Source organism: Pogona vitticeps, chromosome 2 (genome assembly GCF_051106095.1).
Source record: "Pogona vitticeps strain Pit_001003342236 chromosome 2, PviZW2.1, whole genome shotgun sequence".
NCBI classification, from domain to species: domain Eukaryota; kingdom Metazoa; phylum Chordata; class Lepidosauria; order Squamata; family Agamidae; genus Pogona; species Pogona vitticeps.
This window is the reverse complement of record NC_135784.1, coordinates 269,096,795-269,111,258: the sequence shown is the minus strand read 5'-3', so window position 1 is coordinate 269,111,258 and position 14,464 is coordinate 269,096,795. Positions and strand designations below refer to the sequence as shown.

The window sequence follows — 14,464 nt, the reverse complement described above, 5'->3', positions numbered from 1 at the left end:
TCTAATTTTTTTCTAGCTGTTCTAATAGTCTACTAATTCTTCTAATATTTATTCGAAGATTCTGAAAAATTAATTTTCAAGCTTACATCTTTGGGTACTTTTTTCCTAGTCTTTAAGAGTATTAAATTAGTGGCTTGGATTGTTACAAACAGAGCTTCTATAACCAACCGCAAAATGAAGCAGCTGTAATGTAAGACATTTCTTTTCTAGTTTGGTGCAAGCTGTATATAAGATCAGACCAAAAAGACCTTGAATGGTAATTTATCCGTGAGCCAGATCTTCCTGCTAACTATTCTGTTCTGGTCTACAAATAGGCACTGTTAGCATTTAAAGAACAGGATACTGTACATCCATCCATCTACCCTTGAGACCACTCAGGGCTAAAGTGCTGAATACAGTGGGACGAGGCTCTGTTATGTGCAATGGTATTTAATGGGGGAGATATTGTGCAAACAAGTCACAGAAGGATGAAAACTAAATTTGTGTGAAGGACACAATCATAAAATCTGTCCACTGTTCTCACAAGAAAGGGACACTGTTAATATACTTCCTGTTCAATTCTGAACAATTAAATTAGTTTCAGCTTCTAAGTTGCAGGATATAAAACCTAGTTGTCACCAAAAAAAAAAAAAAAAAAAAAAAAAAAAAAAAAACTGAAAAAGCTCTGGACTCTTAAACAGAATCTTTCTACTAGAAACTGGCAAAGGATTTCAGTTTAATCACTTGGGCCAGAAGCCTATTTGCAAATGTCAAGCGAAACTGTTCTATCAGTATAGTGCTTTACATGTAGCACTCAATATTCAACATGCAGTTGTGGAAGCTGTGCCATCTTCTAAGCAACAAGACTTCTGCTTAAACAAGAAGGTAGTGAATATCCCTTGCACAAGTGCAACGATAGGTGCAACAGAGCACTGTGTGTATAACAACAACAGAAATACAAGGTTCTGGCCTTGGATGTTTATACTATGCAACATGGGGGAAAGCAAGATGAATAAGCAAGAGAAGAAAACTGGCTTCAGGATCTTGCAGAACTTCAATAGTAGTTCTTCTCATATGCATAATGAGAGAAGGATTACAGCCACAGCACTTCACACAAAAGCAGGAGGTGTCACCAGCATGGTGGATTTGATTTAAATCAGAAAATCAGAATTTTTGATCATGTAAATCAGAAAATCAATTTCTTTTATTTAAATCAATTTGATTTTTAAAATATTGATTTTTATCCACCCTGGTCACCAGTCACCTCCTACAAAAGCATCAGCTTGCTCTCTTCTAATACCTGTTTTACATCCAACAGTGCATTATATAATTGGCAACTCACAAATGCTGACATGTCTGCAGTTGATGTTCTGAAAAAAAAATGATTACGGGTGGATGTATTATATATAAAACAATGTGATTTAAAATTCACATACTCATTCACACATACAATTAGTCACATTTAAAAAGCAAGCAATACACTTCAAATATTCACAGACATTTCATGTGGTTGGTAAACAATAGCCATATGCAACGCAATTCAAGAAGGGCAATAATATAGGACTATAATGTTACATATCAACTTTTGGTAATAACAGCAGGTTACATTCACCAATAGGGGATGTGGTGGCGCTGCGGGTTAAACTGCAGAAGCCTCTGTGCTGCAAGGTCGGAAGACCAGCAGTCGTAAGATCGCATTGCTTGTCCCAGCTCCTGCCAACCTAGTAGTTCGAAAGCATGTAAAAATGTGAGTAGATAAATAGGTACCACCTTGGTGAGAAGGTAATGGCATTCCGTGTCTAGTCGCACTGGCGTGACCACGGAAACTGTCTTCGGACAAGCGCTAGCTCCATGGCTTAGAAACAGGGATAAACACCGCGCCCTAGAGTCGGACACGACTGGACTAAATATCAAGGGGTACCTTTACCTACATTCACCTATACGAGCAAAGAAAATAAAGGATTGGATATTTTTAACAGTGCATCAAGTTAGACAGTGGAATGTTTTTTCTCCCACCCCATCCCCAAAATACTGCTCATAATGAACTACAGCCACTTAAACTATGTAGCAGAAATTCCTAACTCAAGATCTCCGCAAAAGATTTTACACAAATGCAAATCTTTTCAAATTTATGAATAAGAAGGCTTTAATATGCAAAACAACATGTTTAGAATAGCTGTCAACTAACTTCAACATATGTGCAAACTTGTCTTGAAAGCCTGAAGGAAAAATGAGTAGCTTTGGCACAGCTACTAGCTTATATTGGTAATTTTTAAAATAGAAATGAAGTTGATAAAAATAAGAATCTTTGTGGTTTATTCGTCTGATTCTCCTTTAAAGAAATGCATGCATGCCAATAGGTTCTAAACACTATGATGCTGTTCTAGAATTTGTCGCACGAAGCGCTAGGCTTGCGACTGATCTCATTGCACATGTAGAAACCTTGTGACAAAGCCCAGCATTGGAAATGTAGTTGGAAGCCAAATGATACAACCGTTCAGCTCCAAATGTGTTAAAATGCCCTGGAAGAACTTTTTCCACAAGGCCCCTATTCACTAATTCTATTAGTCGCTGGCAGGTTGCAACATAGTCGTTTATCCTGCTGTAGGGAAGCCAGTCAATCATTGAGCCATCATAGACAACATCCCCACTGAACAGGATCTTCCGTTCTTTGTCGTGCAAACAAATGCTTCCTCTTGAATGCCCAGGCATGTGCATGACAGTGAGCTGTGTATCACCAAGGCTGATCACATCCCCTAGAAACAAACACAAACAAAGGAACATGGAAACACTGAATGCTGAATCGTGATCTCAAGAAACAATAACACCAGTTTTACCCCAGGACACAGGGGGAACCCAAGAGGGGAAGGGCAAACTCTATGTGAGTATATATTTAAGCTACTTTAGTGTTGAATGAGAAGAGGACATAATAACTTATACACAGAGAAGCCAATAGTCTACAAGAGTCAAACTATGCATTAGGGATGGCACATCACAAGAAGAGTAAATTCTGTAAGTGCCAAAAGACATCCAATTGTCACAGCATTAGCTTTTTATACAGTCTAGTTCAGTAATAGTGAACCTATGGCACATGTGTCACAGCTGGCACACAGAGCCCTTTCTGCGGGCACTCAAGCCGTAAGTCGCCAGATCACCACTCCCCCACACACAGCCAAACCTCAGGAGGCAGCTGTAGCGCAGTGCTGGCACTTCGACAGGCTGAGGGCCAGGATCCAGAACAGCTGGCACTGGCGGTGGATCCAAAGTGGGGCCTCAAGGCACCTCCGTGCCCGGGATTCCCCCTTCTGGTTTCACCACCACCACTTCCAGATCACCATCACCCTAGCATGCCCCCACTGCTTCCCCCCCCCCCCCCCAAGTTTGGGCACTCAGCCGCAAAGGTTCGCCACCACTGGTCTAGCTTAACTTTCTTTGATTTGTGATTGGTCATCAGGAGGTAAATGTGGACTTCATTTGCAAATACACTGGTGCGAAAAGGGAGATCGGGAAAGGGCTCTTTGATCTCCGTTTGCCTTTTAAAGTTCTTCCCGATCTCCCTTTTCGCTCCTGTAAAAGTGTCTTACAATGTTTGGAAGCTGTTTTAAATGATTGCAATGGTTAGTCCACCTCCTGAAACCTATGCAAACTGATTTTGGTGTTGTTCTGACACTTCGTTAATTTATGATGATTTTTTGTTTTTTCCATTGGAAACCATTAGACAGACCATCCAATGGTTTCCAATGGAGAAAATTCAAAAAATCATCATAAATTAACGAAGTGTCAGAGCAACACCAAAATCAGTTTGCATAGGTTTCAGGAGGTGGACTAACCATTGCAATCATTTAAAACAGCGTCCAAACATTGTAAGACACTTTTACAGGAGTGAAAAGGGAGATCGTTGTGTGAAAATCCCTCATAGGAAACATCGCTGTGTGAGGCAGCAAATTTAACAGAAAAAGGCATCATTGTGTGAATTCATCGTTGTGTGAGGCACTCGTTGTGCGAGGCACCACTGTATTTCCTCAGTCACAAGGATTTGCTAGTAAGGGGAATTCCTTCTTAACAATTTGTAAATAGGCATATTGTGGGCTTAGGAAGTGTTTTATTTATGCTGGCAGACAAGACAGAAACCTTTATTGGCATACTGTACAAAATTAAAACATACTAAAATCCAGATAAAACATTCAACAGCTAACATGTGGCAGGGAACAGCCAAATGCATATTTAGGGCTCGGCATCATGCTGGCCAGCAGAAACAATCAATACACAACAGCAGTATGTGTAAGGAGAGTCTAAATAAGCAAGAATTTATGCATAGTTATGTTGGGATGTGGTGGTGCTGCAGGTTAAACCTCAAAGCCTCTGGGCTGCAAGGTAGAAGGATCAGCAGTTCGAATCTATGCGACGGAGTGAGCTCCCGTCGCTTTGTCCCAGCTCCTGCCAATCTAGCACTTTGAAAGCATGTAAAAATACGAGTAGATAAATAGGTACCACCTTGGTGGGAAGTTAACAGCGTTCCGTGTCTAGTCACGCTGGCCCACATGACCACAAAAACTGTCTACGGACAAACGGTGGCTCTACGGCTTCGAAACGGGGATGAGCACTGCCCCTAGAGTTGAACATGACTGGACATTTGTCAAGGGGAACCTTTACCATTTTATGCATAGCTATACAGAAAAAACACACAAAGAACCATAAATGCATCATTTAAATTGGTATTTTTTGAGAGCATCTTTCTCAGAATAGATCTTAAAGGAAAACATTCTTTGAGGCATCTGGTTGTCTTTGTAAGTGATATGTTATTTCCTTCCAGAGATCTGGAAGGAATATTTTATTGTTTTATGATACAGTTTGCTTAAGGATGAAGGAGGATGCAGGATAGGTGAGCTTTATGCTTCTAAGATCTCCTCCTTCCCATGTTGCTAAACAGCCATCAATTTCATGCAACAGCTTCCTGGGCAACAAAGTAGAGTTCCATCACATGTCAGTTTCCCTGAAGTCCCTCTTATCTCCATTCTAGACCACAGATAATGACAAAATAAAAGTTCCCATCCCCATTCAAAAGCTTGTTATTTTTTCCCACAGTTTTCAAATACTGACAGTTCCATCATCCTCTTATCTGTCCAGCATATTTCTCTTCTTTGCAAACCTTCTGGTTAGAATGGGAGGGTGTACTTCAATTTATCTAGCTTACAAATTGGCTTGCATCAAATTTCCACATCTATTTTTGATATGCTCTTCTCCAAAGGAAAAAAAAATCTCATGGTAACATCAAAATAAAGCACTTTTTGGCTATATATTCTAGATTACCACTGATGTTGAATGAATGAATAACAATGTATACATGATTGAAGTTGTAAAATAATCTGTGATCACAGTGTTGTAATGTTTCTTGAAGGAAGCGATCTATAATGTGATCATAAACACACTTACAGAGGTTTAAATATTATTATACTCGATGGGCTTACTTCTAAGTAGACATGCAAAGCTACTTGCGGCTGCTTCCCTGAATAAAGTGGTTGGAGGGGTCTCTAAGTGTCAAACCATATGATACAGATAGCCTCTCATGAAATGCTGAAACTCCTGTTAAACCCTATTCTATTTCCTAGGGTTCTTTCTTTTATAGGGTTTACTGTTTTGATACACGTTGGAGGACTCTGGTTCAGTCCACTCCCAGTGAGTATGGTTATTTGTAACAGATTAAACTAGAACCTTGCAGCTCCTTGCAGCTCCTTCTAGTGTCAATTTCCAGTATACTGAACTGGTTTATGAAACTGAACCCAGACAAGGAGGTGGGGCAGAGTAGCCTGTAGTGCTGCATTTAAGTGAGTGGCTGCTGAAGGAGGCAGAGGAAGGAAACATGTGCTGCAACTGGTGCATGGGAAGTTGCGCTGAGGAGATAGGGAGGGAAGTGCACTTCACCTGAGGAATAGGCAAGCATGAGAGGAGTATACAGTGCCCAGAGAACACTTGTGCAGGTGTGGCACCAAATTGGGCTGAACCTTCGAACTATAGTTTGTGCCCATCTTTAGTCATCTGCCACTTGAATGGAAGGACAGTGGCAAAAAGCATTTCATTCTTCCCAACTTCCACCCACTCTTTGTAGCCTGATTCAGCCTGTACAAAATGGTCAATTTGGACAGGCTCCAAAACTCTTCCCAAACTAGCCCCCCAAAATACCCCACCTCCACACTAAAAACAACAGAAAGATTTACTAGTTACAAGCTATCAATCCAAAATAGCATTATCTTATATGTTTATAACTGAATTCATAAATGAAACTTCAGCCCAATTAAGCAAATACTGTATATTGAATGATTGCAAACTGTGGCAATCCAGATGTCTCTATACACTCTCCAGCATTCTTCACCATTTCTAGGCTGGCTATGGAGTTGATCACAACACCTGGAGGCATCCACTCTGTCTAGCACTGATACAGAAGAATCCGCTTTGAACACTATCTATCTATCTATCTATCTATCTATCTATCTATCTATCTATCTATCTATCTATCTATCTATCTATCTATCTATCTATCTATCTATCTATCTGTCTGTCTGTCTGTCTGTCTGTCTGTCTGTCTGTCTGTCTGTCTGTCTGTCTGTCTCCTGTCTGTCTGTCTGTCTGTCTGTCTGTCTGTCTGTCTGTCTATCTATCTATCTATCTATCTATCTATCTATCTATCTATCTATCTATCTATCTATCTATCTAAAATATTTTAATGCACAAGACAATCAGTGTATTTCTAACAATGATGTCACCTCCCTTAAACTATTTTTTAAACTTGACTGAGTTGCTCAAAATGCTAATGAAAAAACATAACTGTAAGAAAATCAAATAGATCCTCTTATTCACTAACAGCTCGGTAGGTAACAGCAAGTAGGGCGTAGGAATAGATGGGCATTTTTCTAAATGGAGGCATATAAGCAGCAAGGTTCCTAAGGACTAATGTCTCATTCAAAAATGACCAGGACTAAGCGGTGAATATTAAGATGGCAGAAGACTCCATATTATTTAAGACACTAAAAGTCCAAGTGAGAGTGAGGCATTCAAATTTCTCAGGGCTGAATAATTAAGGGATGAAATGCTGCTCCCAAGTAGCTCAGAAGAAAAACACATTCTGACCTCTGGCACTAGCCAAGACACCAAACTCTACTGAAATGCTGTTACCATTATTCTCAACCCAAAGCATGGAAAAAGTTCATTCTTGAGATACAGTTCCCAGAATTTTCCAGTCAGATGGCTACAGTGACAGGAGGACTCTGGGAATTGTAGTCCAATGCAAAATTTCTAGGCTTTGCCTTTACGCAGAAGGACATCATATGAAGAAGAGGACCAGCCCGGTGCCATCCATTGACTAAGGAAGTAAAAGGAGCAGCTGCAGGGAGCTTGCATCTTCTCCTGACAGTAATTCCACTCTGCTCCCCATGCCAGTTGCCTTGGGATAGCAAAACAAACAGGAAAAGCCCAGTGGCCTCTACCACTGTGATCGAGAGACCAAAGGGAACCACACCCTCTGCCTCTCATGACGAACATCACGACCCACTCAGATCATGAGTTAAGATGTAGCCTCTACAGTTCTGGCACTCCCTTCCCTTCCCAACCCTGTTTTGTTGCTTACTATACCTATTAGATCCTGGATCTACAGGCAGGGACAGTATTATTTTTTAATATCTGTACGGCACATAAAAAACTTAATGTGCTATAATAATGCAAAGACTCAATGTTAGCAAGATGAAAGTGATGCACACTGGCATTAAAACAACAACAGCAACTCTGATCTTCACATAAATGACTATGAGGCCCAAACTGGCTGTAAATACCCATATAAGCGATCTTGGGGTCACTGAATAAATGCTACCAAAAATGTCTGTTCAGTACAGTAGAAACATAAAAGCCAAATATAATGCAACAAATGAGACTGAAAAAGTCTGCAAGTAGGATAATCTCATTATAAGATTAAATATTGCAAGGAGACATGACTGCTGTATCTCAGACAGGATATTGCAGTGCTGGAGGGGAGGAAAGAGGCATCTACAGTGACTGCACAACAGAAGAGGATGGGCATATTTCCTTCCATTTTTCTTGCAAAGAGAGGGAAAAATACGGTTGGGAAGTTTATTATTATTTTTAATCCACTGCTACAGGGGGCTTTGAAGGCTATTAGCATAAAACTAGAAAAGCAATTCTTAACTATCTTCCAGAGTAGCTGCTAACCTCTGCCATATTCAAGCTCCACATATCTGGAGAAAATGTTGAAATCAAGACCTGCTCTTCCATTCCTAATTACTGCCGCGTATTGGTTACACACCTTTGGTATGAAACAGGCAAGGGAATCCTCAAAGAGGAAATATCAATAAAACAAAAACTAACTGCTCTACAAATCTAATTGTTTCGCAACGCTATTTGTATCATAGGTTATTTAGACTACCAATACAGTGGTGCTTCGCAAGACGAATGCCTCACAAGACAAAAACCTCGCAAGACGAATGATTTTGGCAATGGGGTTGATGACTCACAAGATGAATGTTCCTATGGCCATGCTTCGCAAGACAAATGCTTCCCGTTTTTTGTTCCTGCTTCATGTTTGCTGATTTTTAAATGTTTTTCTATGATGTTTAAAAAGTTAACGTTTTTTTATTGAAATTTTTGAAATCATCTGCACAATATGTATGGCTTTAAAGAGCACTTAATAAACTCTTTGTAAACCAAATTTGACTTTGTTCTGACTGTTTTTGCCCATAGGAAAACATTAATTAGATTTCAATGCATTCCTATGGGAAAACGCGTTTCGCAAGATGAATTTTTCTCAAGACATTAACTGCAGAACAAATTAAATTTGTCTTGCGAGTCACCACTGTACTGTTTTCTCTTCCACAGCTGTAAGTATCAATAATTCAAACAAATTAATATTTTAGATGAGACTGTTGCATTGTACAGTACTTAGGAACATCCAGTTATGCAGACCATTTAGGAATGCTTCTCTTCGCACTAACACATCTTTGGTTGATACCACTGGCTAGATTTTTAAGAGGCTTCTTGACAGCCAATCTCTTGTATTTCTATCCTTCTCTTCTCACAAGGCTAGCCTTCTCTTCTCACAAGGCTAGGAACAGAAACTGATAAGGGATGAATGGCAAGAATTAAAACATAAAAAGCATAAAGCAGACTGGTGTGGCACTTTTCAGAAATTCAATTAGCCTTCAGATCCACTTACTTTTTCAGATCTAAGTAATCAAGGAAACTGCTGACAAGAAACCTCACAGTAACTCAGCATTCATTGTAAAAATAAAAGTTTTGTCATTCAATGAACTAAAACTACAAGCTGCTCAGACTTAATTTCAGAACATTTTTCATCCTATTTGTCCTTAACCATTTAAATAGACATTTTAACTAGAAAGTGAAAACAATGATCCACACTTCTTTTCAGGAGGCTGTAGTTACTACCAAGTTTGCCCATGTTTAAAAGGTATACAGTATTTTACAACCCATATCTACTTGCCCATAGAGCTGGGTTGTGTTTTGTTCTCATGGACCAACATGACCTTGTTTGTTTTCAAAAGAGCTACACTATTTAAGCTTACATATAGTGACATAACAACAAAAGCAGGTTTCTAAATTCAGACATGTTTCCCTGGCTTCGATAACCACTCTTTATGAAAGCTGAAATAAACGTCCAGGCTGCATGTTCTTCCACAACCTCTTCTTCCTCCTCTTTTCTTTGTGAATCAGCTTCAGTCCAGAGATCCGAATTAATCTCAGCCAGAATTCCTACTGTGCATCCAAAAATGGGTTTGCCTATTAAGTACTCTGGTTTGTCTATTAAGCCCACTTCTAATCTGAACTAATGTTAGTAATAAGCCCAACTCTCATCTTGTTTACTAGTTACCCTGTTTCCCCTAAAATAAGACCTAACCTGAAAATACTATGATTTTTCAGGATGCTCGTAATATAATCCCCACCCCAAAAATAAGCCCCGGTTAAGTGAAACCCTGCCCTCCACCATTGTGCAGCAACCAGAAGAAGATGACATGACTGTATTTGAAGAAATGTAGATGGTTGTACATGAAAAAAAACCAAACATCCCCTGAAAATAAGCCCAAATGCATTTTTGGAGCAAAAATCAATATAAGGCCCTGTCTTATTTTCGAGGAAGGACAGTAGTTGACATTAAGCCAGACTTCATTATTGACTCTGGGGACTCTAGTTTAAAACAAAGGAACCTGGGGCTGAAACCCATGCTCAATAAAGAGACTGAGGAAAGAGCATGTGGTCTAATTACTAGTTTCCCGCTTCAGAAACTTAAGGGCTGAAATCCTGTTGTTTAGCATTCAATGGGGACCCATTGAAACAACGACTTTTACAGAGGAGTTGCCTTACCAAAATATTCATTGATTCAATGGACCTGCTTTAGTGCAGCTTGCTACGCAACAGGAATTCAGCCATGGTATTCCTGCATGTTTAAGAGAAAAGGCAAGTTAGAAGCAATAAGAATGTTCACTTAGAAGTAAACCCCATGAATTCTAATGCCAATTACTGCAAAGTTGGCACGCTGAAGGTTGTGCACGTAGGTTTTAAGTAAATGAACATGTTCTTCCAGAAAATACACTAGTCCAATGACCCTAATTCTGGGAAAAATGTTTCCCAGAGCTGTGCCATCACAGAAATGGTACACTCCACCTGGAAATACAAATAAATGGGGATATGATATCATAGCTCCCACTTAATCAAATACTCTTGCTGGACTCCTGCTGTGTTCTTCCTGTAAGCAAAGAAGTGAAGTGGCAGCTGATGCTATTCCTGGCAGACTCATCACATCTGGGAATGCCACCTCCTCACAGAAGAAAAGAACACTTAAGAATCCAGTTTCAGTTAGCTAAACCTGGGGGGGGGAGTGTATTTTCTTGGCATCTGATGCCAAGAATTCTCCAAAAACAGGTAACATGAAAATGGCACTGCTTGTCATTGATAGGTAGGCAAAGTCTCCATCCACAAAGTAGAGAGGATAGAAAAACAGCTCATATAATCAATAAATGAATGGCCAGAATTTTATTGCTATTTTACTCTGGAGTAAGTTAAACTGCATAAGATGCAGAAATGAATCTAGCTAATAAAATTGGTGCTTGCTGCATGACTGGCATATGACCAGCAGCTTGTAAATTAGCTGCAATTTGCCATTGTGACTTAACCCAATTTCACTTACTCTGGAGTAAAATCTCAATAGAATTCCAGCAATCAAATAAAATAACATTTTTGTAGTTTTTTAAAATATATTTTTCCTGAGTTGTCTGCAAGTTTTTAGCTATATTCCATTTCTATATTTTATTACTGCAAGCAGCTGTTTTATGCACCATTTTCAGCAGAAAAATGGCAAACAGGAGGGGTATCAAAATGATTAGGTGGCTACATAGCTCAATGAGATGTAGCACCTGGCTGAGTCATGAGTTCAATTTCCCACTGTGCCTCCTGGGGGAACAACCAGCCTGTGTAGCCTTGAGCAAACTGTGTTGTCCGAGAGTGATCTCAGAAGAACTGGTAAATCACTTCTGAACACTATACTGTACTGTACCTAGAAAACCAGAGGCACTTGAATCGACTTGACAGCATGTGATTTCCATTATTATCAAAAAAGTTGTGAAAATTAGCACTACACAAGTATTCTTGTCTTGAAGATATCAAGAGGGAAAGGGTGGAGTCTCTGATGGTGCAGGAGACCTGGTCTAGGAAGAGTGGTGCAATGAGTGGCACAAAAACTGACCCATGTTATCAAAGAGTAACAGGTACTGTATACAGCCCAGCCGTTGTAGCCAGCTTCTTGCCCTGAGAAGTGTTCTGAACAGATACTAATACTGTACAATCCATCACTCAAAATCTACAAAGAAGTAGAAAACTATTAGCTAGTTATGTGCCATCCAGGCAGAACTGACTTTTAGGAACTCTTAAGAAAGCTTTCAAGGTAAGTGAGATATTTAAGGAGTGGTTTTCCCAGTTCCACACCCTCAGTGAGTTTCCACAGCCAACTGGGGAGTCAAACCTTAGTCTCCAGAGTCCTGGTTCATCACTCTGTTCACTACATCACACCGGGTATATATCCTGGATATATAGCTATGATCACTGTATTTGGCAGCAAGGTTTCCATGAGTTATTGACTGAAGGTTCATTTTCCAAAATACATTTTCTATAGGAACAGTAACATATGGCAAAATCGAGTTGGTCTTTTTCTGTACATGACAGTTTTTCTCTCCCCCCCAAGTAGCCATGGGATGCAATATAAATGCACAATGAACTAAGTTCATCTACCACACACACCAGCCTATGTGTTCCCCTCCAATACCCCATTGTGCAAAGGCTGACAGACACACCCTCATCTGTACTTTCTCATGGTGCACATGGAAGCTGGCATGCCCTTTCTCCTTGAAACTATCTTTATCCACATTCTGTTTGGATATAGAACACACAGAGTCTGCAGGATAGGATACCCTTCATGCCCTCCTCATTTCTTCTCCATTCTCCCACTGGCATTTCCTTCAGCACACATACCTCATGGAAATATTTCCTAAAGATTCTTAGTCTCACTGGGAAAGCTATTCACTTCCATGTTTTGCAGAAAGCTACATTCTCAGATCTTGAGAAACTGCCCCACCCTTTACATATACAGAAGTACTGAAGTTATATAATCTTGCTAATTCTGCTTTCTCCCTATGAATAAACAATAAGGCATTTGAAATCACCTTTTCTTAAGATCCCCCTTTTTATATTGGAATGACAAACCAACCTCCCCACCTGCAAGAATCAAGTATGGATAACTGGATTGTGGATTATGTAGTCCAAAGAACACCAGTGGCCATAAGCTATATTCACTGTGCATCACAAAAAATGTAATGAAACAATTATGCTGACATGAGCAATACTACCTTCTTCATATTCTACTCAAACCAAATATCAGTGACATGCTTAAGACTGTCAGGCAAAAGTAAGCAAAAATAAAGAACACAAAAATGTTGTGGCACCTTGAAGACTTGCTGATAAATCTTAATGTGAGCTTTTATGGACGAGTCCATTTCTTCAGACATTTTACACAGATACTTGTCATACTTTGGGCACAGCATGAGAAGGCAAGATTCTCTGGAAAGGACAATAATGCTGGAAACAGTTTAAGGCTGCGGGAAAAGAGGAAGACCAAATATGTGACAGATTGATTCCCTAAAGGAAAGCACAGCTTTGAGTTTACAAGAGCTGACCAGGGCTATTGAAGACAGAACATTTTGTAAGTTGGAGGCAACTTGACCACATATAACAACTACTGTACTACAGTATTTCTGAAGTATCCTACCAAGTTACAACTTATGACATTTGCATTTGGCATGCAAGTGTCATTACAGAAATATTCCCCGAATCCTTATAGGCTTGCTTTCATCAGTGGAATCAAACATTTTAATAAGCTGAGGGCTCCAGCAACCCACCTTTTCCAGGTCCTTACACGGAACTGGAGCAGCTTAGAGAGAAACCGGCCAATGCGCTTTGCCACACTGGAGCAGTTACAGGTGGCCCTAACCCTGCCCGCAACGCGCACCTTCTGACCTGCAAGGCTACGTTCTCTACGTCTTGGGAACGCCACTCTGCACATGGCCAGAGGCTGTCTCGAATCCCAAAGTCCCACGCCGCAAGGTCGAGCCCCGCCAGCCCATTCCCTCCCCCCCAGGGAGAGACAGACCCCCCCCATTCCCTCCAGCCCTCCGAGCCCCGCGCTCACCGTCCTGCAGCACGAGGGAGGGCTGGACGGGCCGCACTCGGAACTGCCGGGCGCTCCAGCCGGGGCTGGGCTGCCGCACCACCTCGCTGTCCGAGAGCCAAGTCACCGCCTCGTAGTTGTCGCCGCGGCGCAGGGCTCCGGCCTCGGCGCTGTGCACGGCCACCTCCTCGAACTGGTGCAGCCCGCCCGCGTGGTCGAAGTGCACATGGGTGGCCACGGCGAGCAAGGGCCGCGGCTGCCCGCTGCCCGCCGAGGTCGGCTCCGTGCCCACTTGGCTGCCGGCGCCGCCCGAGGCGGGCTCGGCGCCCAGCAGCCCAGCCAAGCGGAGGTAGTCGGGGAGGCTGCGCAGCCCCAGCCCCGTGTCGATCACCACGTCCCGCTGCGAGCCGCGCACCAGCCAAATGTTGGCCCGGTTGCCCGACTCGTAGAAGCGCTCCTGGATCCAGTAGATGCCGCCGCCCAGGGACTTGTGGGCGAACCACTCCAGCGCCGACATCGCCGCCGGCGACCCGCCTGAGCCCTTTTCCCGGGGCCCTCCTGGCCGCCGCTTCAGCGCCCCAGCGGCGCGGACGCGCGCAACCTCAAGAAGCGGGAGACAGGGACCAGGCACGGAGCTGAGCTAAGAGGCGGGGCACGGAGCCGCGGGAAAGCTCGGCCGAGCCGGCGCGATTCCCCCACCCCCGTCCCTGCCCACTGCGGTAGCGCGTGACGGGGCGAAGCGAACGGCGCGGG

The 14,464-nt window shown here is 41.9% G+C and overlaps 1 protein-coding gene across 1 annotated transcript; it reads right to left on the bottom strand.

Annotated features, from left to right (window-relative positions):
• Nucleotides 1-432: 432 nt before the first annotated feature.
• MBLAC2 (metallo-beta-lactamase domain containing 2) lies at nucleotides 433-14,356 on the bottom strand. Its single transcript, XM_020783749.3, has 2 exons — nucleotides 13,733-14,356; nucleotides 433-2,735 (listed from the first exon to the last, which is right to left on the bottom strand). The coding sequence occupies exons 1-2, from the start codon at nucleotides 14,226-14,228 to the stop codon at nucleotides 2,350-2,352; spliced, it is 882 nt and encodes a 293-aa protein (XP_020639408.3). The 5' UTR covers nucleotides 14,229-14,356; the 3' UTR covers nucleotides 433-2,349.
• Nucleotides 14,357-14,464: the final 108 nt, after the last annotated feature.